The sequence below is a fragment of the Euprymna scolopes genome, chromosome 18, assembly GCF_053919585.1.
Source record: "Euprymna scolopes isolate OS-2025 chromosome 18, ASM5391958v1, whole genome shotgun sequence".
NCBI classification, from domain to species: domain Eukaryota; kingdom Metazoa; phylum Mollusca; class Cephalopoda; order Sepiida; family Sepiolidae; genus Euprymna; species Euprymna scolopes.
In genome coordinates this window covers 110,876,108-110,903,118 of record NC_136499.1, presented here as the reverse complement: position 1 = coordinate 110,903,118, position 27,011 = coordinate 110,876,108, and the positions used below count along the sequence as shown (strand labels likewise).

Sequence of the window (27,011 nt, the reverse complement as noted above, 5' to 3'; positions counted from 1 at the left end):
ATATATATATATATATACATATATATATATATATATGTATATAGTCATCCACATATAGTACTGTTTCACTGTTTCACAGCTCATCAGTGCGGCTAGACCGGCAACTACCTCAAGCCAGGATTGAAACCCGGCCGTCTGTACGACAATCAAGGCTCCTAACCAAAAAGAAATTTTATTGTCCTTGAATTTCGTTGTTAATAGAGTGAATAGCCACTCGAAGACTGGCAGTTCTTAATTTTGACTACCTACCTTTACTTTATATATATTATATTAAACCGACAAGATATTCTGGTAAAACATTTATTATTAATAAATTAAAATATTGCAGCTTTAAGGATAAAAAAATCCAATTCATAACATTATATTATCAATTCTTAATGCTGCAATATTTTAAGTTATAAATTTATTATATTTTTCACAAGAATATCTTGTCCTTTTTTCCCCAGTTTTAACAACTAGTCCTTTACTTTTCCATGTTTAAGCTTAACCGTGTTACTTTTCATGCTCACATTTTTCTATTGTAATCAATGATTTTTCCAGGCTTCCAATAAATTCACTTGTTCTTTGTTTAATTTCAGTCTTATTTTTTTGCCCCATAAACATGACACATATGTAATAAAACAATATACGGAACTCGTCTGCTTTCAATAAAGTCCCTCAAATTATCTCCCTTTCTTTCTTCCATTCTCTGTTTCACTTGTTATTCTGTTTCACTTGTGTTTTCCAAGAACGAGGAATTGGTAGAAACAGTAGTCGCTGAAGCGACGTGGTAGCTATGGAAACAAGTCATAGGAAACCTCACCCACCTCTTTACCCGTTTTTTACGATTTTGAACACCAGTAAATTTATCATAACTTCTGTTTTGCTGAACGAAAACTATCATAGAACCCTATACTCCTTTTTACACTACACTTTATATAGTACGCTCCTCCTTTATCTTAGAATTCAATATAGTCCCATATAGTAACAACATCAATAATTTTATTCATTTATTTCGTTCCTGATGATTCTCTTGCTAGACGTCACATCTCTATTATGTTACCTAGCACCTTCTCCACTCTTCTGATGAGAAGCATTAGGCTTCGAAATACCTTGGCATAAAGAGTCCGCTCTATCCCCCAACTAAATGTATGTATACCCTTATGAAATAAATGAATCATTCTATATATCCCAATATAGAGTATTTGTGAATTCATTCCCCCCCCACACACATATATATGTGTGTGTGTGTATGTATGCATATATATTATAATGGCATTTGTTATATATGATATTATAATGGCATTTGTTATATATATATATATATATATATGTATATGTATATATATATATATATTTATATATATTGTCATCCACATACAGTACTGTTTCGTTGTATCATAACTCCTCAGTGCGGCTAGGCATACGACTTCCCCAGTCATGGATCGAACCTACAACCGTCGCATTGACAGTCAGCAGCTCTCATCATCACGAATCAGTGCCGTAAATATTTCTCATCTAGAGTGTATTAAATTCATACCCGCTCGTCGCAACAGTTTTCTAACCATCAGTTTGTTTACAATTAAATTAATAGTGGGTTTCGCTTAATAGCTATCCACTGCTTTATATATATATATATATATATATATATATATATATATATATATATATATATATATATATATATATATATATATAAGGTGAGCCAATAGTAGACGGACAGGTTAATGTTAAGGTCATAGTTATAATAAAGAATGGCATTAATATACATAAAGCTATTCAAAACACTATCCTCTTACTTTTGGCTCACCCTGTATATATATATATATATATATATATATATATATATATATATATATATATATATATATATATATGCATGTGTGTGTGTGTGTGTGTGTGCGTTTTATTTAAACCACTTTTTCATTTTGTTGTCTTCACTGCAAAATGGCCAAAAGTGATTATCAATCCTTTTTGAATGTTGTTTTTTTTTGTATACTTAATATATATACACTTAAATCAGTCAAGTGTATCACCAAGAAAGAATAGATAAATATATAATCACTTGAATGAATTATTCATTTATTTACTTATTCTTTTTTTTTGGGGGGGGGAGGGGGTCCGCTATATATACTTATGCTAATTTATTTCTGGACCCTTTTATACACGCACCTGACCTGGGAATCATGTTAGTGTTTCTAGACACTAACGACTGCCATTATTTGATCGACTTTGATTTCGTTTGTAAATTCATAAACTGTGACAGCACATAATACAATGGAGACAAAGGCAGGTCCCCTTTAATGCACTGAAAACCAAGCTCCTATCTTTTCACCACCAGCGCTCTAATCCCCACTTGGCTCCACTTGAAATGAACGCCTCTCGCCTTGAAGAAGCATTCTACCTTGACAAACTTTTGAGTCTGACCTTCAGTCTTGACCCACATCAGATACGTTGCCATTGTCGCTGGTAAAAATGGTTGGATCATTATTCTGCGACTAAAGACATCTTAATCCCGACCTAATCCTGACGCGAATACGCCATAAGATGGAGTACTGTTGCCTCGTCTGGCAAGGAGTTTCTAAGAGTACTTTTCCTGACCTGACAGAGTTGAACACCGGCTTTTTTATACCCTCATTTCTCTTTCTCACAAAAGAGACAAAGCCAGCTTATCTCTGCTTCATAGTTATTTTTATGGAAGGTGTTCAACTGAACTTCTGTCTATGCTCCCCACCTTCTAAAATATTCGTAGTAAACACTCATCTAGATAGAACTGCCAACAATTTCCCTTATAATCGATCTGTGCCTTAAACTAAATGTAAATTTCACGAGGAAATTTTATTTTCTAGAGCTGCTCGTCCATGGAGCACAATACCGCGGAGCTACTTCTTAACTGACTATAACATGGCTATTTTCAAGTCTTCCGCGAACAAGTTCCTCTTGAGCCGTCTTCTATCTATAGTCGATCTATAATATAAGAGGCAAGATGTGTGTGTGTGTGTGTGTGTGTGTGTGTGCGTTTGTATGTCTGCCAAAATCTTTCGACACATGCGATCACAAAATTGGTATCTGTCATGGCTTGCAATAAGCCACAAAGAAAACAGAACAACGGAATAATAATGTATTACTGGAACAACAACGTAAAAAGGTTACAACTGAAAAGAGTAGTAAACGTCACCGAGCAGGCGAGGGTCGCTATGGTGTTTAATCCACACCTGGGATCAAAAGGTCTATGGTTTATATAATGGATAGAACAGTCCATTTGGAGGGTGATTCCCCTACAACATAACACCCCCTTCCAAGCTGATTTCCGCGGTTATGAAAATCAGTATTTTTTCCTTTTGGGGCAGACCACCAAGGGGCCTGTGCGCTTCCTCTTCTGCCGGAGCGTCTCGGTTCTGATATCCCTTTTGGAGGGTCTATGTCAAAACAGTCATACACAGTTTCAATCGCCCCACTGCTGTCCTGCGGTGGTTCTTCTTGATCCTCGTAGAAGCGTTTCCTGATTTGGTTCCGGTACCTCTTATGTTGGAACTTCGAGCCCTAAATGATGTATGTAACATGGCCGATTCTTCGTAAGATCGTGCCCTGTTCCCAAAAAGAAACGTTATTACTAAAATGTCTAAAATACACGTTATCTCCGCTGTTAAACCGTTTCGTTGGCATTGTAGAGGTTCTGTTGTGTACTATGTGTTTGGGTAGCAGTTTATCAAATACGGATTTTATTTTCCGTCCAAACATGATTTCTGCTGGGGATCCCGCATATGTCGGTAATATCTTGGTCCATAGCTGGGCAATAAACAAAACTTCTCATTAGGCTTTTCATTCTGTTTATTACTGGATGCCCAATGTGAAAATCTCTGAGAATTCTTTTTTGAAGAGTTTGGAGGATGACACCCCTTTCACCGTATAACAGTATTTCATCGCAACCAGAAAAAAATGTCTGAACTGGTGTCACCCAGTGCTAATTTCTGCTTCGTGGTTTGAATGAAATTGTCATTTAGGGATTCTGATTTAATTCCTGAAGTGTGACCGGCAGTTCGCGGATAATATTGTTTATCATGGTTTTTACATCACTATTAATACGTAGTGCCGCGATTACTGAAGAGGTTCCATTTTGGCAGGAATCAGTCTCGATAGATGGTCTGCATGGGCTAGTTGTTTTGAGGGGAGAAATTGAATTGTAAAATTATAGTTCAGCAGAATAGTTCACCATCTTAATAGTCGGTTCGAAGTGAATGTTGGAAGTCCTTTTTTTGATCAAAAAATGGATATCAACGGCTTATGGTCGGTTTGTAGAAAAAAATGTCTTCCGTACAAGAACCGGTGGAATTTTGAAACTGCAAATATAATTCCTAGGGTCTCTTTCTCAATCTGAGAATAATTCTTTTCCACTGGCAAGAGAGTCCGTGATGCGAAAACAATAGGCTGTTTCTAGGAATCCGGCATTCGATGTAGCATACCCGCCCCGACGCCATATTCACTAACGTCGCTAGCTACTATTATGTCCAACTGCGGGTTGAAATGCGCTAGGAATAATTTTGAAGTCAGGATTATTTATATTTCTTGAAATGATGTCTGGCAATCTTCTGTCCACTCCCAAGCCTTATCCTTTTTCAGCAATTCATTAAGTGGTGCGCGCAATTTGTGCATATTTAGGATGAACCCCTGGTAATAATTTGCCAAACCTAAAAAACTCTGCAATTGAGTTATGTTTACTGGTGCCGGAATTTCTTTAATAGCGGTCACCCTATCTGGGTCTGGGCGTCTGCCATTTTTATCGATTATTTGACCCAGGTATTTAATTGTTTGTAAAAAGAACTCGCATTTATCTGCTTTGGTCTTAAATCCATAATCTTGTATTCGACTGAATACTTGTCTGATATGTTTTTCATGTTCCTCCCTGCTTTTGCTCGCTATGATAATGTCATCTAGATATGCGATTGCGGTGTCCAAGCCGGACAGCATAGCATCCATTACTTGCTGGAATAATGCGGGTGCAACCTTGATACCAACCGCGAGTCTTTCGTATCTGTACAAACCCCGATGAGTATTAATACAGAGGAGGTTAGTGCTTTTGTCGTTTACCGGAATCTGTAGGTAAGCGTCGCTTAGGTCGATCTTAGAAAAAACTTGCCGCCATTTAATTTCGTGAACACTTCTTCTGGACTAGGTAATAGATAGTGAAAATCTTCTAAGGACCCGCTAAGTCCGGTCGCGAAGTCGGCGCAAACGCGAATTTACCCGGACCTTTTCTTTACATTAACTGCCGGAGCATCCCACTCGCTATATTCAATTTTAGCCAGTATACATATGCTTTCTAACCTGTCTAGTTCCTGATTTATTTTGTTCAGGGAAGCGAACGAGACATTACGTTTCTTTTTAAACACAGGTTGTGTGCCAGGTTTCAACTTAAAATCTACGGCCATTTTTGTACATCTCCACAGGCCAGGAGTAAATACGTTTGTGAATTCTTTTTTTAAAACAAGCTATGAGTTTCTCCGTTTCTGCTGGGAGGGTATCTATTTCTTTGCAGAATGTGGATAAAGGAAGATCCCAGAGACGAAACTCCTCCATGCTTTCAGAACCGAACAGGTTCTCACTATCTTTTAGCACATACACTCTTAGCTTTTTTTTGTTTTCCCCGTAAAGTGACGTTTGTAATTAATTCACCTTCAAAATGAATTTTTGTACTATTAACGGCCGTCGCCGTTCTGTTAGTTTTTAACATAGTCGGCTTTCGTAATATTTTCCACGTTTTGAGATTTATTATTGAAAGATCCGATCCACTGTCTAATTGGAATTTAATAGCCTTGCCGAAAATGTTAACCGTTACATATTTGCGTAGATTTTCATCTACGACGTCCTTAGTTCTGGTTTGACGTACACAACTTCTATTCTGAGTTTTCCTACAGTGCGAACTTTTATGAACAATCTTATTGCATAAATGGCATCTTTTTATTAAAAATAGGCAATCCCTTACCCAATGTATTCCACCACATCTGAAACAAGCGCTCGGTGCTTTTAGATTTCCTGAGTTTCGGTGGTTTGTGTCTGTGTGCCATTTCGACGGGTTTTTCTTAGTTACTTTTTTATATTCGCGATGCCTGCTTCGATATTTCTTGCATCTTTTTTTATAATTTCTACTTTTTGACAATCCTCAGTCAATTTTTGAAGTGTGAAGTTCGGTTCATTTTCTAATTTTGTAAGGACTCTCCACCTGATTTCCGCATCTTTTCCCGAGGTTAACCCTTGCGCAAACACAAGACATTTAAAATTGTCTGCTGTTAGTTTAGGCAACTTAAAGTCATCACAATGTTTGTTCACTACAGCTGCGTAGGTGGCAAAATCGTCATTATCGTCTTTTACCACATTCAAACATCCCCAACGCTTATGGAAAAGAAACGTTTTCGGCGAGAAAAGTTCTGTTAATAAATTTACCGTCTCATTGAATGATAAATCTGCTGTTTTCTGAGGCAAGGTATAATCCACGAATTTATCATGCTCAGCCGTTTCCAATTTTCGTAGTAGAAGTCTGGTTTTCTTTTGATCAGACCAGTTGCTGCAGTCAATATTAAAAAAAATCTTCATAACGCTGAAAATACGTTGCGAATGATTTTTCCTCTTCCTCGTATTTAAAATTGTCTATCGCGGTCCATATTGTATTCTGAGAAAATGCTGAATTGCTTTCCGCGTTCGCATTATTCTTAACAATTTCTGTAAGTAACTCCTCTGTTCGTAATTGACGTTCGGCTAACTGTTTTTGAACTTCCTTTTCCTGTTCCTCGGTTCGTATTTGACATTCCGCTAACTGTTTTTGCAATTCCTTTTGGTGTTACTCGAATCGTATTTGACGTTCAGTCCAGTGTTTTTCGGACTGTTACTGACGCTTTGCGGCATCGATATGCAACTTGGTCAAATGTTCCAACGCTACTTTCAATTCGTCCATTTTGCTTTGTCAGCATTAGCAATTTCAAAACGTTCGCTGAATTTTACAAAACCGTTTTATTCTTTCTTATTTCTTCCTCCAGACAATAAAACGAACAGAAAAAAAAATAAATATATAAAAAGTTCATTGTCTAAAAAAAAAAAAATCAAGTGTATATTTTTCTCTAGAGAAAAAAAAATAACGCCCGATTTTAGCAGCGAAAACCACAAGTGACGAATTCTTTTTCCAAAAGTATAAATATTCACCTTTCTAAGTCGCGACGAACCTTTTTCTTTTTGCAAAAGTACAACGCTATCTTTGAAAGTCGTGACAAACTTTTTCTTTTCAACTCTTTTTTCCCTTAATGATCTGCGTTTTTTGTTTTAGTTACCGTAAACCTTTCAGTTGCAAGTGTTATGTTAGACACTTCCTTAGGCTTGATAACATTTGAGTCCGACGTCGTTAGTATTTTTAGAATACTATTTCAACGCGAGTATTTTTTTCAATGTCGTTACTGGTTTCGTTTTTAGTATGCTCCTTGAATCCAATGTCGTCAGTGTTTAGTTTTTTAGAACACTGTTTTTAAACGTGAGTACGTTCTCCGAATCCAATGTCGCCAGTGTTATGGCTTGCAATAAGCCACAAAGAAAACAGAACAACGGAATAGAGTTTAAACAATGTATTACTGGAACAACAACGTAAAAAAGTTACAACTGAAAAGAGTAGTAAACGATGGTCGCTCTGGTGTTTAATCCACACCTGGAATCAAAAGGTCTATAGTTTATATAATGGATAGAACAGTCCATTTGGAGGGTGATTCCCCCACAACAGTATCGTTTTAAAAGTCAGTTTCTCAGACGACAAATATCCGAAAATTGGCCAAAAGCACTAATTCTTTAACCGTCAACTAGGCCGGTTTTTACAAGGATGGGTCAGTTATTTCGACGATATTTTTGCAAAGTCATCATACGCCTTTACAATGACTAAGCTTATTTTGAACAGCGGCGATGTCGTGTGTCGCAGTGGGCGCGGTGATTAAACCGTTCGCTTTTTTCACTCCCTTTTCCTCTTAGTATTACAGGTTCGAGCCTGCCTGTCTGCTTCTACTCCCCTCCTCGCGTTGTTTTTACGGCGTTTTGAAAGATTTTTTTTAGGGCTCCGTTGATCAATACCCTTACCATAAAACCTCTACACGTCCAGGCAACGCCGGGGACCCCGGTAGTCTTATATAATAGGTATAATAGTATTTATAATAAATAAGCACTACACAAGTTCCATCATTACCGATAATCACGATGTTGTCTAACCGGTCAACTGTCACGCAATAATTTTTATCCCCAAGGGGTCATAGGGCCTTGATGAGTGGTGACCCCCCTAGTAAAAACAAAAACAGAATATGTGTAGAAATTGGCATGGGAAGGGATGTAATTTTTTAAAACCAAAAATAAATATTTCTGATTAAAGATTTTACCTGCAACTACTATAGTTACAAGCGGATATTGACCCAGTCAAACGACTTCCTGACATTAAAGTATTCCGCACTAAACGGTGTAGCCGCGATTAAAGAACTCTTTGATTTTTTTTATTTCAAAAATGTAGGTCAACATATAAGAATATATGAAAACTGATTATTTTTATTGAAATATATTTCTTTACAAAAAGAATTCATACAGAAAGTATTTTTTTATCTAAATATAATAAACTAGCAGGCCAGCCGACATTGTCCGGTCGTAAATAAGCGTAAGTATGATATTTTGATTAATGCGGATTTCGTATTTATTATTATATTATAATGGATCCAATACATAGTAATGATTTAAAAAGTACAAAGAAAAAAAAATGATTCGTGCGCCACTACCGAGATTCGAAACCAAAACGTTTAGTTCCCGATTTATTTTTTCCTTTCACGTTAATGTCTGAGCTATGAAAACATATTTGCTGCAAGGCTAAAAATTAAAACATGAACGAATAGCTATTACGTTACGCATGCATATTTGAAATGCCGTCGTTCGATCTTCATCTGGCAAATTCCTTTTTTTAAATTTAATTTTCACACTTTTGCACCGATTTCGTACGGATAAAACCGGAATGAAATTTTCGCATGAGTTTGAATACCCTACATATTAATTTTCATGTCTGTAGACCAAAAACTGAAAGAGGAGTTTGATAGGCAAAATATTTTAAACAAATATATATACGCATACATAAATATATATATTTGTGTTTACTATAACCTTTTTATGTAAATATTATAAATTCATAATCATGTAGAATTTATATATTAATACCATAACGTGTGTGTTATTTTCTGTGTCACGCTTACATCCGGGTCGTTTAATTATTATGTACTTCCATTTCTTGCTTAAATAAATTTACCAAAAATTTTTCATAAGTTTTAGTTTTGGTTTCGATTATAGCTCATGGCACTTAAGTCATTTACTTTTTTTTTTATAAATAATTTTATCAAAAACTCTTTATTAGTTTTGGTTTCGGTTTCGATTATAACTGATGGCACTCCAGCAATCTATTTTTTTAATAAATAATTTTATCAAGAATTCTTCATAAGTTTTGGTTTCGATTTCGATTATGGCTGAAGGAACTGAAGTTATATATATATATATATATATATATATATATATATATATATATATATATATATAATTTTTAATAAGTTTTTATTTCGATTTCAATTCAAACTAATGCACCCAAGTCATATGGATATATATATTTTTAGATTTGAAATTGCAACTTTATAATATATAAAAATCGATAGAACATTAACTCTATAATAATATATACAAAATCTGCAAGAATTAAAATATCATATTTAAGCGTACTTTACAACCGGGCTTTGCCGGGCGTTCGTGCTAGCTTAGATAAATACTTTTGCAGTTTTAACAAAAAATCTACAATAATATCAGAGCGTCTCCATTTACACTGAACATCTACAGTATGCCAACATCAATATATTACATATGAATGAGTCCCCTGTGGAATTTCCACAGGTCCCGCTGACTTAAATTATTCTTTTATATTCAATTCCAGGCAATACAGGGAGGCTAGTATCTGCATGTACTTGAATACAATTGCACGTAATAGTAAACTAAAGATGATAATCCAATAAGAAAACCGAAACAAAAAAAAAAAAAAATAAAAAATAATAGGTGATTAATTAAAATGAATGTTTAAAAGAATATGCAAATTAGCTAGATCTTTTGCAGATGAATGCAATTCCACGACCCATATATAACAAATTTGTATTTTCTTTTTAAATAAATAGAAAAAAGGTTTTTAATATGAATATCAATACACACACGCGCACATACACACACGCACGCGCACACACACACTGTGCGTATATGAGTTCGTTTCCGATACAATTCGAAAAGGCGGGACCGATTTTTATGAAATTTCACACGAAGGTACTTTATCTACCTGGCAGTGTTCTTAGAAAGGTTTTATATTGATATGTCTTCGATAAGTATCGATAATCGAAATAATCTGATGAAAGAAGGAACAGGCGATTTTGACCAAAGTTAACACCTTTCACAGCCTAACATCACAAGTGCATTTGAGAAGTTTTATTACCACACAGGCCAAAAAGCTCAACATATAAAATCAACAGTAGGTTCTTTGATATGACAAGGGCGCGTTCGAAATTAATGTTTCTATTTAAAGCACCATTGGATCATGATCCTTGACTTTTGCATTTTAAACTTTTATTCAAGCCATTATCACCACCCACGCATTAAAACCAGGCATATAAAATCAACAGTACGTTCTTTGATATGACAAGGGCGCGTTCGAAATTAATGTTTCTGTTTAAAACACAGTTGAAGCATGAAAATTAACTTTTGCATTTTAAACTTTAATTCATGTCATTACATATAAATTTTTGTTTATAAAATCAGTAGTAGGTTCTCTACAGTGCAATGTATATTATAATGTATTGTGGACTAAGTCACTGCGTGGATGCATGTGAGACTCGACCCGGTCCACTGCGATGAGTCCCCAACTAGGGCAGACAATCAGTCTATTTATTGAAAAATGGGAGATTTCACCGATTTCGATGACAATAAAAAAACGAGAGTGGGAAACATTCTTTGATCATCATTTAATTCCGGATAACGTCGGCTTTGACTGCTAATGTAAAGGTGCTGGTCTATCTGCACTGATGAGTTGTGATACAACGGAACAGTACTGTGTGTGGATAACTATACATTAAGGACCCCTCTTTTGAGCACTATCATAAATGTATCTCACCGTCTGCTTGGTTTGGCTATTAAGCGAGGCTCGCTCTTGCTTCTAAACAAACTAGTAGCTCGAGCACCGTAAAAGCGATGAGCGAATGTTTATTTTAATGAACATTTTATGAGATCGTTTACGAGCACCGATTCATGGCCCGGTGGGTAGAATTGCCGACTATCAACACGATGGTTGTTGATTCAATCCACGGCCAGAGAAAGGTGCTAGTTTAACCGCACTGATAAGTTGTGATACAACGAAACATTAATGTATGTGGATGACTAATATATATACAGGTGGCACAAAGAAAGTCAGCACTTGTAATTTTTTCAAAAACTGCAAATTTAAGCTAAATTTAATGTAACAGTTTAAACAAAGCATACCTCATTTGATTGGCCTTTTATGCTTCTATAATTTTACCTGTTTATATTTGACTTTTAATTGAAATATTCTAGTGTTCACGTCAATTTAAAAAACAACTTCAAATTGAGAAGGCAAAAATAAAGTCCGCACAATGGAAAATTGTTATTTAAATGTAACTTTAGGACATTAATGCAACACAAATGCAACAGGAACACAATGAACTAGTTAATATTTAGTAGCATAGCCCTTCTACAATTTGACAGCCTGCAATCTTTTGGGAATTCTTTGAATTAGACTGAAGCAATACTCCGAGGAAAGGGCATCCCAATTTTCCTTAATTTTTGTCCAAAGTTCTTTCAAATTTGAAATTTTATCATTGCGTAGTGTTGCTTGATATAATGCCATACATTTTCGATAGGATTGTGGTCTGGAGATTGTGCAGGCCAATCCAAACACGGAATATCATGCCCTTCCAGGAACCTCTTGACATTGCCAGCTGTGTGAATGGGAGCATTATCCTACATGAAGATGGGATTATCATCCAAATTCCGACCAAAGTAGGGTAGAAAATTCTCAGTCATCATATTAATGTACTTGGTCAAATTAATTCGACCTTGCAAGCGAACTACTTTGGTACTAATAATGCCCCACACCAAAACTGAACCTACACCACCTTGCAGCGTTGAAACTGAGCACCTAGGATTAAATTATTTGTCTTTCCTCCGACGGACGTACTGCGTACCATCACTGCCTAGCCTATTGAATTTACTTTCGTCGCTAAAAAGCACTTTTGACCAATATGAAGAGTCATGATCTTCATTGCATCTGACGAAGTCCAGACGGCGCTTTCTGTTCTTTACATAAATCATTGGCTTGCATCTTGCAACATATCCTCGCAAATTAAATTCCTTTAATATGTTCTTGGCAGTAGAAAGAGAGCACTTTTTAACAAGATTGCACTATTGTTGGATTTGGGGAGCCGTTTCAAATCTGTTTCTTCGGCTGCGGATCTTGATAGCATTGTCTTCTCTGTTAGAAGTAACTATAGTACGACCAGATTTAGGGGTATCACGAACACTGCCGGTGTTTTGGTGCTTTTGCAAAGTCTTGCGTTCCATTTTCTCATCACATTTCAATCTGCGGCCGATTTCTCAATTGGATAAACCAGAAAGGTGGAGATTACTGCGCTCCTGACGATCACTAAAAGAAAATGTGGCATATGGACTAAATGTTACGTTGTATAACCTGGAACAACAACAATTACGATTAGAGATGTTTTGTTGCCTGTTGCTGGATATTTTAAACTGATTTAGGGGCAATAATTTAAGCTAGTTTCTAGCGAATTTGTTGCTGCGGATTTCTTTTTGCCTCCTCAATTAAAAGTTATTTTTTTTTACTTAATGTGAACACTAGAATATTTCAATTAAAAGTCAAATATGAACAGGTAAAATTATAGAGGAATAAAAGGCCAATTAAATGAGGTACAGCTTAAATTTGCAGTTTTTGAAAAAAATTACAAGTGCGGACTTTCTTTTTGCCGACACTATATATATATATATATATATATATATATATATATATATATATATATATATATATAATGCAGTAATAAGTAGAAATCTATAACAGAAAAATTTTTCATCCAAAACAAGATTAGATTAAAGGATCATAACATTCATGCTAGAATTGTCTGCAAGAATTTGCGGCGAAACGGATAAAATACTAAGAAAATTTCAGTTGCATGACACTCTTCTTGAGATTGAAGGTTCAATCGTCAGTGCGGGCGATACTAAGCATACAATTGCGAATTACTTAAGACAATTTATCAGTCGAGAGAATGCTGGATTAAATACTGGGTTCCGCTCGAAACTGCGCGCAGATTCCCGAGCCTCGACAGAATACACCCGCAGAAAGTCGATTACATTGTCCAAAACAACAGTCATGTTAAAACGAAATCATCCGAATTATAAATCGCTATCAAAGAAAATAAGAAAAAATAAAAAGGAAAGTCAGAAATTTAATATAAGTTAAATAAAAGCAACGTAATTGAAAAAGAAGTGTGTATTTTCCCTCCCAAAATATGAATTATTTTCATTCATACACACACACACACACACACACACACACACACACACACACACACACACACGCACACGCACACACGCACACGCACACGCACACGCACACACACATATATGTATATATATATATGTATATATATATATATATATATATACACTAGCAAAAGTACTCGTCGTTGACTGGGTTCAAAAACAGCCTACAGAGAATGGACCCTGATTTATGAAAGTATGATAGGTTATAAAAAAAGGAAGGATTGTAAAGAGATAGCTTTGAATTTGGGGGTATCAAAACCAAAGCAAAATATAATGAAAGTAAAAATAAAATAGATAAACCCCATAATTTATTATACCATACCTGTTCACACTGAAACACTTATCACAATATTTTGTGGTTCTATATTAAAAAACCTTGTTAAACTTTATGACATAGATCCATTCTATGCGGTCAGACACGAACGAACACCCCATAATTTTATTATACCATAGGCTGTTTTTGAACCCAGTCAACGACGGGTACTTTTGCTAGTATATATATATATATATAAGACAAAATATAACAGCATGCCAAAAGATAGACTGACTCAAATTAAAATAAATATCTGCCTTAAACACGACTAAAATACTAGTTTCTGTTGGTGTCTTTAACTGCTTCCCCCCCTATTTTTGCTGATGAGGAGACTTTGTTTTTAAAGGACAAAACTTTTGTCAAATTATTGCCAATATTTATTGTCAATGTAGATAAAGTGAACATCGTTTCTGAAACGATCGTACAATCTAGTTGACTTTGCTTGTTTTCCCTTTTGAAACTGATTATTTGTATCTCTTATAACTTTTTATTCATTTATTATTCATCTATAATTCTTATACATCAATATATATCTCTATTAACCCCATTATATTTTGTATATATTTCCCTTTATTCTACCATTTGTTTATCCTGTGTCTTATTCAACTAAAATTTTCCTATACTGTATCCTTTATAATTTATCCCCTCACATTTATTATCTTGATATTATTCCTAATAATTTATATTTCTTTTAAGCACTTTTATAATTTCTGATAACCCCTCTAAAATATACCGACATAGCATAAATCCGAGTCATGTAAACCCTTTAGCACCTATAATCAAATAAGCATGTTCATTCAATTAACGTACACTAATCACACATTTTGCCCACACATGTTAAACCCACTATGATATATATGTCTACCTGCATTATATAAAACAAGTGAACCATGCATGCCCCCATCGCCCGTGAGTGCACAGTGAATAGGGCATAAAAATGACGAAGTTCACCCCCCCCATTTAGCTCCAAAAGTCCTCAGGGGATGTCAAATCCCGGTGAAAATGAACAAACGGTGCAGTTTTAGGCCTTAACATATGTAAATTTGAGTTCTGCACAATGCCAAAAAAAAAAAAAAAGAAATTACTAAGCTCATTATTTCCCCCCCCCATTTAGCTCCAAAAGTCCCCAAGGCCTTAACATATTTAAATTTGAGTTCAGCACTATGCAAAACTGCTAAATACACATACACAGAAAATTTGGGACAAATATGGTAAAATAGTCCCCAAAAATGGAGTGTTTTTTTTTTAGCCCTAAAAGAACCCCTGGGGAACATCCAAGAGTTATCGTGCAGTATAGACAAACAAAATTATATAAAATCAGTAGTTACATTTTTTCAGAAAGTTTTATGAAAATCTAATTTTTTAAATAAGCATAAAGGTGTCAATTTTAGCCATTTTAACTTGAAAGGCATCCCTAGGGGGGCAACCGGAGTGTTTTCGGAAAATCCATACTGTTACTTTTTACTCATATCATGTTTAATGTTTGAACAGAATTTCAAAAAATTCCAAGGCGTAGTTATTGAGAAAAGCGCGGACAGACGAAAGGACAAACGGATAAGCGTGAATTAACAGGTCCGCCCTTCTTTTTGTCGGGGGACCTCCCCACCAAAAAAAGAAGAAAAAAGTTAAATTTGTTGTTTTAACATTTTTGCCGGATTTGACTAATCACTTTCCACAACATTAATTTCTAACCCTAACCCTAACGTTACTTCACAATTAATGACATTGTTAGCAAAAAAAAAAAAAAATAAAATAAATAAATAAATAAAAAATAATAATAATTTTGTCAACTCCTCATTTTTGCCTTCCCGGTCAAATGAAAACTGCATTATCTATCTATCTATCTATCTTCTATCTATCTATAATCCTATAAATTCGTTTTTTTTTGTGTGTATCGATATTCATATTAAAAACCCTCTTTTCTATTTATTTAAAAGGAAAATCCAATTTTCTTATATATGGGTTGTGGAATTGCATTCACTAGCAAAAGATCTAGCTAATTTGCATATTCTTTTAAACATTCATTTTAATTAATTCCCTATTAGTTGCTTCGGTTTTTTACTGGGATAATCATCTTTAGTTAACTATTACGTGTAATTATATTCATGCAGATATTCTACATGATTTATACTTGCATAATATTTACGAAAAAAGTTTATAGTAAACACAAAATTTTTTTCATATATATTTATGTATACGTATATACTTTTATTAAACAAATATATCTATCTATCTATCTATCTATCTATCTATCTATCTATCTATCTATAAAGTTAACGTGTATGTGTATCTGTCTGTGTATATGCCTGTGTCCATTTCCCTACGCAATAACTCTGTCAATTTTTAGTCTACAGACTTAAAATTTGATATACAGGGTACTGAGATTTGGGAAAATCGATGTGATCGGTTTTCGGCCAGAAATTTGGCGATTAAGGGGTCAAAGTTCAACGATTTGACTTTTAAGAACTCTACAAAACTCCTCCGCCAATATTGGGTCTAAACACTTGAAATTTTAGACATAGATTCCTTGGACATGGGTCTAACTTAATAACTTGATTTGAACCCAAAACAATAAATTTTAAGGGGTCATAATAGGGGTCAAAGTTAAAAAAATCGACCGCTTTTTTTTTTTGCTCAACATACACCTCCAAATACCCGGGCAACGCCGGGCACCCATGCTAGTAAAACATAAAATAATAATAAAGCGGACAATGCGACGCAAATTGCTAAAGAACTGTAATTTTTATTAAACAAAACATTCAATAAATTGCAAGAAAATAAAGACACAACTACTTTTTCTTTCACACAAAAGACTTCTATTTAATTGATATAAAAATGTTCCGTTTACGAGACTGTTTTAGTATCTTGCCTACATTTAATACATTATAGAAATATGTACGCCTTGATTATATTTTACATAAATGTTTTTTTTTTGGCTGGAATCTGTTTTTGTAATTATAACAATACTAGCATTTCAGCCCGGCGTTGCCTGAATGTTTGGAGGTGTATGTTGAGCAAAAAATAACAACAAAAAAAAAAAAAAATGGTAGTAGGAAGGCAGGCAGGCCCGAACCCGTACCGCGAAGTAGGAAAAGAACGGGGAAAAACGTGACGTCTTTGCTGTTACGGCCACCGCCAAACCGGAAACGACGTAGATTTAAATTAAGGCTAGACAATCGACAAGAGGGGATGACATTCGAAAATATCGGTGAAAAAAGCGACCTCTCCCTGTAGAAAAGTGCCCAGTTAAGGGTGAAGAAATTAATGTTTTTAGCCAATTTTTCGGTATTTGTCGTCTGAAGGGTCGAGCTTCAAAACCATACTTATCTTGTGAAAATCCATTGCTTCTGTCGAAAATTTTAAGCAGACATGCAAACATACATGCATAGATTTATATATTTGTAGCTCAAATCTTCGACACAAACCGATTAAAAAGCTTGCCCTATCTCTGAATACCCTTTATGCAAATTTCAAATGTTTAGACCAGAAATTGTTTGAGTAATTTGGTAGAGACCACATTTTTTTAAAAACTTTGGCCCCTATTATGACCCGTAAACATTTATTGTTTTGGGCTCAAATCAAGCTAAAAAGTTTGATCGATGTCCAAGGAACCTATATCTAAAATTTCAATTGTTTATATCCAAAATTGGCGAAGGAGTTTGGTAGAGTTCTCAAAGGTCAAATCGTTAAACTTTGACTCCTTAACAACCAAGTTTCTGGCCAAAAACCGATTACAAAGATGTTTCTAAATCTCCATACCATGTATATCAAATTTCGAGTCTGTAGACGTAAAATTGACAGAGTTATTGTGTCGGAAAATGTACACAGACAGACAGACACTTTCACTTATATATATATATATATATATATATATATATATATATATATTAAAAAGTTTAACTTATGTCCAGGTAACCGACATCTAAAATTTCAAGTGTTTAGACCCAAAATTAGCGGAGGAGTTTTGTAGAGTCTGCAAAGGCCAACTCTGTAAACTGTGACCCCCTTCGCCCCAAAACTGAGTAAAAAGTTGCTGCATGTCTGAATACTCTTTATGTGAAATTTCAAATGTTTAGACACAAAATTGGCTGAATAGTTTGCTAGAGACTGCAAAGGTAAAATCTTTTGAACTTTGAGCCCTTGGTAGCAAAAATTTCGGCCAAAAAACTATTAAAAAGCTTGCACTATATCTGAATACACTTTAGGTAAAATTTCAAATGTTTAGATCCAAAATTGGCTGAGAGGTCAATTTTTTTTTTAAGTTGACCCCAATTTTGACCCCTGAACATTTGTTATTTTGGGATCAAATCAAGCTAAACAGTTTGATCCATGTTCAAGGAACTTACATCTAAATTTTCAAGTGTTTGGACCCAAATTGGCGGAGGAGTTTGGTAGAGTTTCCAAAAGTCCAATCGTTAAACTTTGATCTCTTGACAGCTAAATTTCTGTCCGAAAACCGATTAAAAAGATTTTCCCAAATCCCATAATGTCAGATCTCGAGTCTGTATACTGAAAATCGACAGAGTAAATTTGGTAGGGAAATGTACGCACACAGACACACAGAAAATTTCACTTTTATAGATATACAGATTATATTGGAACAAATATAGTAATTATTTAAAAAGTTAAAAAAAATTACTCATGCGCAACCACCGAGAATCGAAACCAAAATGTTTAGCTTACGATTTACTTTTTCCTTTGACGTTAACACCTGAACTATGAAAACAAACATAAATACAAAGCTAAAAATTAAAGCATGAATCAATAGCTATTACGTTACGCATGCATATTCGTAATGCCATCGTTCGACCTTCACTTGGGAAATTCCATTTTAAAAATTTTCACACGTTTGCACCGATTTTCCCCTGGATAAAACCCAAATAAAAAGTTTCGCATGGATTCGGATATACTATATATATTAAGTTTCATGTCTGTTGACCAAAAACTGACAAAGGATTTGGTAGGCAAAATTTTTTAAACAAATATGTCTACATACATCTAAATATATATAGAAAGAGGTTTGTGTTTACTATAATCGTTTTACGCAAATATTACGCAAGTATAAATCATGTAGAATATCTGCATGAATATAATTACACGTAATAGTTAACTAAAGATGATTATCCCATGAGAAAACAGAAAACACTAATAGGGAATTAATTAAAATGAATGTTTAAAATAATATGCAAATTAGCTAGATCTTTTGCAGATGAATGCAATTCCACGACCCATATATAACAAAGTTGTATTTTCTTTTTAAATGAATAGAAAAAAAATGTTTTTAAATGAATATTAATACACACACACATAAAAATTATAGGAGAATTAGCAGAACCCGTGGAAATTCCACGGTAGTTGGACATTTTTTAAAACACTTTATAAAAAAATGAATAAAGAAAATAAAATAAAACAAATAACGACGAATTTAAAACAGTTTTTTTCAATTTTTTAAAAACCTTTTAAAGCTAAAAAGAATTAATTTAGAAATTTTTTTTTTTTCAATGAAAATTCAACAGACAACACATTGTTCTGTTTTTTTTTTCTGAAGAGACGTTGCGAGCCTGTCTTTGTTTTACCGCTATTTCTATGGCAAGTGCTCGTCCGAGCTCCAATCTCTGGTCCCCCCTCACCAATCTTTCACGAGAAACACCCGTCTAGCTGAAACCACTATCAATAATTTTCCCCACTCTTTATCTGTGCCTAAAGTAAAACGTAGATTCCATGAACAAAGCTTCTTTCTTAGAAGTGCACGCCTGTGGAACTCTTTTCCATTTGCCTGTTTCCCACCTGACTACAACTTGGATGTCTTCAAGTCCAACATAAACAAATTCCTGATGAATCGCCCACTTAAGTAAGACACTTTATCAGATCTCCAATACTAAGGATTACTACAATACTATTCGATTAATTACTGTACACGAAATAATCCTTGTCCCTGAGTGGCTTCCGGACATTAATAAGTAGTGATGTCCATGTAAAAAAAGGTCCTGCTAGTGTTGTATTATTCATAAAATTGAAATCCATACAAATAGGCGTATTTCAACAACAGGCATAAACACAAAACAAAGTCTCTTGTACTTTTAAGTAATCCGTAACAGGAATTAATGATTTGAACAATGATTTTTCTAGTAACAACACTGACAGCATGGAGCGGCCACAAGAAGGGGTGTGTGTGCAGAATGAGAGAGATGGGGTGTCCTCTTTACTCACCCGTGGTCGTCGCTTCTCTTTTTTCATTTTTGTCTGGCTGCCTTGTTTTATTGGAGCTGATGACATCAGAACGTTCCAGCACTCATTGTCTGAAATGGCGGGGATTCTACGTACTCCTATTTTAGAACTTCTTTGACGTCATCCCCAGGGCATCTAGATCCAGGATCGCTGCCTTAACCGAGGATCTGACTGATTGTCCTTTGACGTCATCTTCGCAACCAAGACAGCCGACCGCCCCTCCCCTCTGCCACCTGCAACTCTAACCCCTCTATAATACTAGTGACTAATGTGTGTTTCGATAACATTGCGTATATAAACGTAAATATAAACTGCATTAGACGATCTCACTTATTGGTCTACCGACAAAAGAAGGGTGAACCCGTAAATTAACCCTTGTCCGTTCGTCCATTCGTCCGTTTGTCTGTCCGCACTTTTCTCAATAACTACGCCTTGGAATTTTTGTACATTGCACAAACATTAAACATGATATGAGTAAAAAAGTAACTAAACGGATTTTCCCGGGAAACTCCGGTTGCCCCCCTAGGGGTGCGGTTTGAGTTAAAACGGTTAAAATTGACACTTTTGTGTTTATTAAAAAAATTGATTTTTATAAAACTTTCTAAAAAGTTGTAACTAACTGATTCCTATATAATTTTGTTTGTCTATATTTTGCGATAACTCTTGGGTGTGGGGTTCTTTTAGGGCTAATAAAAACACTCCATTTTGGGTACTGTTTTACCATATTTGTCCAAAATTTTCTGTGTATGTCTATTTAGCAGTTTTGTTTGGTGCTGAACTCAAATTTAAATATGTTAAGGCCTTGGGGACTTTTGGGACTAAATGGGGGAGGGGGAAAATGATGAACTTAGTCATTTCTTTGTTTGCATTGTGCAGAACTCAAATTTACATATGTTAAGACCTAAAACTGTACCGTTTGTTCATTTTCACCAGGATCTGACGTCCCCTAGCGACTTTGGGGGCTAAATGGGGGGGGGGGGCACAAATGCTGAACTTAGTCATTTTTTATTGCCTCGTTCACTGTGCACTCACGGAGGGCCATGCATGCTTCCCTTGTTCTTGGAGAATCTAGTGATCCGGTGAATCCTGTTTGAGAATCGCTGTCGTAAGAAGACTTCGAAAAAAATCGCTGTCGTAAGAAGACTTCGAAAAAAATCGCTGTCGTAAAAAGACTTCGAAAAAAATCGCTGTCGTAAAAAGACTTCGAAAAAAAATCGCTGTCGTAAAAAGACTTCGAAAAAAAAATCGCTGTCGTAAAAAGACTTCGAAAAAATGTCAGTTAACAGCATGTTTTGCACCTATGTAGTTTTTCAAATTCATTGTGTAATTTTGTTTTCAATTGTTTTGTAAAATTCTTTTTGTAAAACTTATTGTGATATTTATTACACGAATGAATATGATGTGTGCAATTTGGTACAGACACCATCCTGTTTTCACGCCTTACTAATAACTAACTTTTTTTTTTGTTTCTTCAGAGTTTTTTAGTCAAATATGGTTACCTTTCCGATGACCGCTTTACCTCAGCGGACCCTTACGAACAGGAAGAAGCACTCAAGTAAGCTATTCTTCTTATAAAAATTAAAGTGGTTGCAGCTATGCAACATCTGGACCTGCTGATTCAGTTGGAATTGTTGCTATTATTATTATTATTATTATTGTTATTGTTGGCTCACAAGGAACTTTCACACAGGTCATAAAGGATCTATCCTTGAAAACAACCTGTGGTGTTCCCTGAAAACTGGGTGAAAACAAGTCTCCCCATTTTTCCAGTACTCTTCACCTCTTCTGATATCATTTACAAATGAATTTGCATTATCACAACAGCCGTTTACCATTGATTTCTCGCTAGCAGCGGCAATTGGTCTCCACTGGAATTTGAGTAATATGCCTCCGCAAGGTCCCAGTTCTCTTCACACTTGTCCAGCGGCGGTCTGGTCAGTACTCTTTCCTCGGTCTTTCCATCCTCCTTGACCCTTTGACCCATTTAGCCCGTGCCTGTGGCTTATGTGTATTAGTTTCCGCATTCAAGGGTTTTCCTTGATATTTCAGCCGTTTTCATTATTGTTATTCGTTATATATCTTTACAGCCATTCCTCTGATTCCAATCTCTCCCATTCTTTTTCCAAAGTTTTTCGGAATTGTTCCTAGGTACTATCTTGATTTTTTTCTATCATCTATATCCCTTTCAGCACTCTAGCCAGCTCGGTGTATTTACTCTGTTTTTCCTTTTCTTTAATATTCACCCTGTGGTCAGCTGGAACAGCAAAGATTACGATCGGGCAAGACTTTTTTTCTTGTTAATTATTACGTCATCCGGTCTTCTTGCTTGGATGGGTTTATTTGTTTGTATGCCAATGTCTCATAGGATTTTGTGATTCTCGTTTTCAAGTACTGTTGCTGGCTTATGCTTATACCATTTGTCCGTGCGTTTGAGGTGCAATTTGCATAATTCCCACTGTATTGCCCTTCCTACTTGGTCGTGCCTGTTATTGTATTACTTTTAGGCTAGTTTGCTACATTCACTTACTATATGGTTTATCGTTTCGTCTCTTTGTCCACAGAGTCTGCATTTGCTGTTTTCTTGTGTTTTGTCGATCTTTGCTTTGATGTGGTTGGTTGTTATCGAGTTATCTTGTGCTGCCGTTATTAGAGATTCAGTTTTTCGGTTTATGTGTCCTTTTCGCCTCCATGTCCAGGTGTTTTTGTTATACTCGTCTTTTTTTTTTTATCATAACGGCGTTTCTTTTGGTTGTCATTCAATTCGTTAGACACTTATTTATCAAATTTTTGTTTTTCAAATCTTTTTCAAGTGGTTGGAAATCGTCGTATACGTTACGTCTAAATAAGAAGCAAGTTCTCGAACGGTTATGCATCGTCGCTACGAAAATTTTAAAACCACTATTGTGTTGTTTATTCAAGAATGGTTTCTGGGCCAAACACTTCTTTGATATCGCGAGCTGTTTCAGTAGCTGTTTCAACCTAGCTTGAATTGAAATAAGAAAATTGTGCGTATTTGATTTTTTTTCTATCTTGTATTTAACGTTCTGAAAAGAAGACATAATTGTTTTAAAACGATTGTAACTTAAATGATTATATAGCGCGAAAAAAAAAACGCCCTTTAAATAATATACAGGTATTATAACGAAACCTTATTTGAAAATACATCATTCGAAATCAAAATTACAAAAGCACCTCTGTGGTATTGTGTTCCACAGACGAGCAGTTTTGAGAAAAGAAACCTGTGCTTATGGAATTTTTACTTAGTTTTAGGCATATATATATATATATATATATATATATATATATATATATATATATATATATATATGTTTTATATTTTGTTAACAGATAGTTTTTAGATGAGACAAGTCATTGGTACCGTCGGTTTAAAACCCGATAATAAGGACCGTTTTAGATACCTATATCAAGCTCTCTTCAGCCAATACTCACCTAGAGATGAGTATTGGCTGAAGAGAGCTTGATATAGGTATCTAAAACGGTCCTTATTATTGGGTTTGAAACCGACGGTACCAATGACTTGTCTCATCTAAAAAACTTTCTGTAAACAAAATATAATACGCTCTTACTATCATATAATTGAGCACTCAGCTGGATTTCTTAAAAAAAAAACAAACAAAAAAAAACAAACTAATTATATATATATATATATATATTTATTTTTTACTATAATAATTAAATGCCTACAGACACTAGTGTTTCATCCTTTCGGGATTCTTCAGTGCAGGGTGTCACGATTAACACCAGCCGAACGATTCGAACCCCGCAACACAAGACATCTCTCGATTAGCGGAGACCGTATCCATTCGGCTACCATTAACCGCGTGAAATAGCGTTGAATTTTAAACATTTTAATTTTTTTTTAAATGTTCATTACGTCAGTCAGAGATTGGTCTAATCGTTATACGATGATCTATGCATAAGAGCTAAATTGACCGACTTTAATTCAACTGAAAGTGCTCAACGATAAGAAATGAATTTCTTAAAGGGACTGTCATAATTATTTTTTACTATAATAATTAAATGCCTACAGACACTAGTGTTTCATCCTTTCGGGATTTTTCAGTGCAGGGTGTCACGATTAACACCAGCCGAACGATTCGAACCCCGCAACACGAGGCATCTCTGGCTCGATTAGCGGAGACCGTATCCATTCGGCTACCATTAACCGCGTGAAATAGCGTTGAATTTTAAACATTTTAATTTTTTTTTTAAATGTTCATTAAGTCAGTCAGAGAGTGATCTAATCGTTATACGATGATCTATGGATAAGAGCTAAATTGACCGACTTTAATTCAACTGAAAGTGCTCAACGATAAGAAATATATATATATATATATATATATATATATATATATATATATATATATGCAGAGAGACTCGATGTTGCTCGGGATTGAATGATGATTAACGAATGTTTCACACTCTCATATTTTTATTTTCATCAAAATCGGTGAAATTTCCCATTTTTCTATAAAATCGATTAATAGCCTGCTCTAATTGGGGACCCATCGAGGTGCACCAGGAGGAAGAAGCTTCACATACCTCCTCGCAATGACTTAGTCCATAATATATTGTAGTTTACATTGCACTGTAGAAAACCGACTATCGATTTTATAAAATGATTTTTTTTATATATAATGGCTTAGATTAAAGTTTAAAATTGCAAAAGTCAAATATCATGGTTCAGTTGTGCTCTAAACAGAAACATTCATTTCGAACGCGTCTCTGTCATATCAAAGAACCTACTGTTGATTTTATATGTTGAGCCTTTTGGCCTGTGTGGTAATAAAACTACTCAAATGCACTTGTGATGTTAGGCTGTGTAAGGTGTTAACTTTGGTTAAAATCGCCTGTTCTTTCTGTCATCAGATTATTTCGATTATCGATATAAGACATTCTAATAGAAAACCTATCTAAGAACACTGCCAGGCACGTAAAGTACGTTCGTTTGTAATTAAAAAAAATCGGCCCAGCCGTTTTCGAGTTCATAGAGAATGAACTCTCTTACACACACAAAAGTTCCTGTTATATAATAGTACATATACTATAGAGTCATCAATTATCAAGGTCCAGAAGCTATTCAAGGATGAGGATAAATGAGTGTTAGGTGAGACGACACTATGATAATCGATAGAATTTAATTTATTTAAAAAAGACGGCTCATCAAGAATTTGTTTAGGTTGGACTTGAATACGACTATGTTATAGTCAGCCGAGAAACAGCTCCACGGTATTGCGCCCCACAGACGAGCAGTTCTAGGTAATAAACCGTGCTCATAGAATTTAGGTTTAGTTTTACGTACAGATAGAGACTACGGAAAATTTGTGGGGGGGGATAGAATGAAGCTAAGTCGGGCACCTGCCGTGAAAATAACGTTAGAGCAGAGATGCTATCTAAATGTTAAACGTGACAAAAAATATATGCAATGGTGATAAAGAAAATGTATTCTCAAATTTGTCAAATAGGATGGAGTTGTGAACTGCCCCCCTTGGGACAAACTTCGCACAAATCTTCCGCATCGTCAGTTCCTCGCGAATAATTATGTACAGTTCTCACACTCACATCAAACCGTGCACTTATTGTCACTATAGCCACACGACGGTCCTTATTCTTAAAAATTCTTTAATTGGCTAATTAACTCTGGTGTTCTGACTTACTTACTCCTTTCATAACTCTCATCATTCCTCACAGTCTCCCTTCCTTCATTCCTTCCTTCCTTGAATCTCTTATGCAACTCAGAAACTGATGCTCGAGTCATGCAAGATGGTCCAAATGCAGTCTGAAGAATTCCATACGTTTCCGTGGCATTTTTTTCCAACAGAATTTTGTTGCATATCGTTCTTCTAAAGTGTCCTCACGTCCAGACTTTTTTTTAAAAAAATTGATCACCTGTGACAATCAGGCTTTAGTAGGGTGTATTCCAATTTCTACTGTAGCTGTTCATTCGACCCTGAAATCATAAAAATTGGCCTCCCATGTCATAAGATGCATAACAATAACATACTGATTTTTGAAAAATCTACGACATCTTTAAATGCCTATACAAAAAGGTATGAGAACTTATTGAAGGTACATCGTAAAATAAATTAATCGTAAATTAAATTAATCGTAAATTAAATAATTCGCAAATTACATTATTCGTAAAATAAATTAATCGTAAAATAAATTAATCGTAAATTAAATTAATCGTAAATTAAATTAATCGTAAAAAAATTAATCGTAAATGAAATTAATCGTAAATAAAATTAATCGTAAATTAAATTAATCGTAAATTAAATTAATCGTAAATTAAATTAATCGTAAATTAAATAATTCGTCAATTAAATTAATAGTAAATTAAATTAATTGTAAATTAAATTAATCGTAAATAAAATTAATCGTAAATTAAATTAATCGTAAATTAAATTAATCGTAAATTAAATTATTCGTACATAAAATTAATCGTAAATTCAATTAATCGTAAATGAAATTAATCGTAAATTAAATTAATCGTAAATGAAATTAATCGTAAATGAAATTAATCGTAAATAAAATTAATATAAATTAAATTAATCGTAAATTAAATTAATCGTAAATTAAATTAATCGTAAATTAAATTAATCGTAAATTAAATTAATCGTAAAATAAATAAATCGTAAATTAAATTAATCGTAAATTAAATTAATCGTAAATAAAATTAATCGTCAATTAAATTAATAATAAATAAAATTAATCGTAAACTAAATTAATCGTAAATTAAATTAATCGTCAATTAAATTAATCGTAAATTAAATTAATCGTAAATTAAATTAATCGTAAAATAAATTAATCGTAAATTAAA

At 34.5% G+C, this 27,011-nt stretch overlaps 1 protein-coding gene across 1 annotated transcript in view; it reads left to right on the top strand.

Moving 5' to 3' along the window:
* The window catches only part of LOC145297759 (uncharacterized), a 125,098-nt gene that overhangs the window by 10,101 nt on the left and 87,986 nt on the right, over positions 1-27,011 (top strand). Inside the window, exon 2 of the mRNA XM_080144001.1 lies at positions 21,646-21,725. Within this exon, the coding sequence (XP_080000127.1) occupies positions 21,646-21,725 (80 nt within the window). The remainder of the gene's footprint in view (positions 1-21,645; positions 21,726-27,011) is intronic.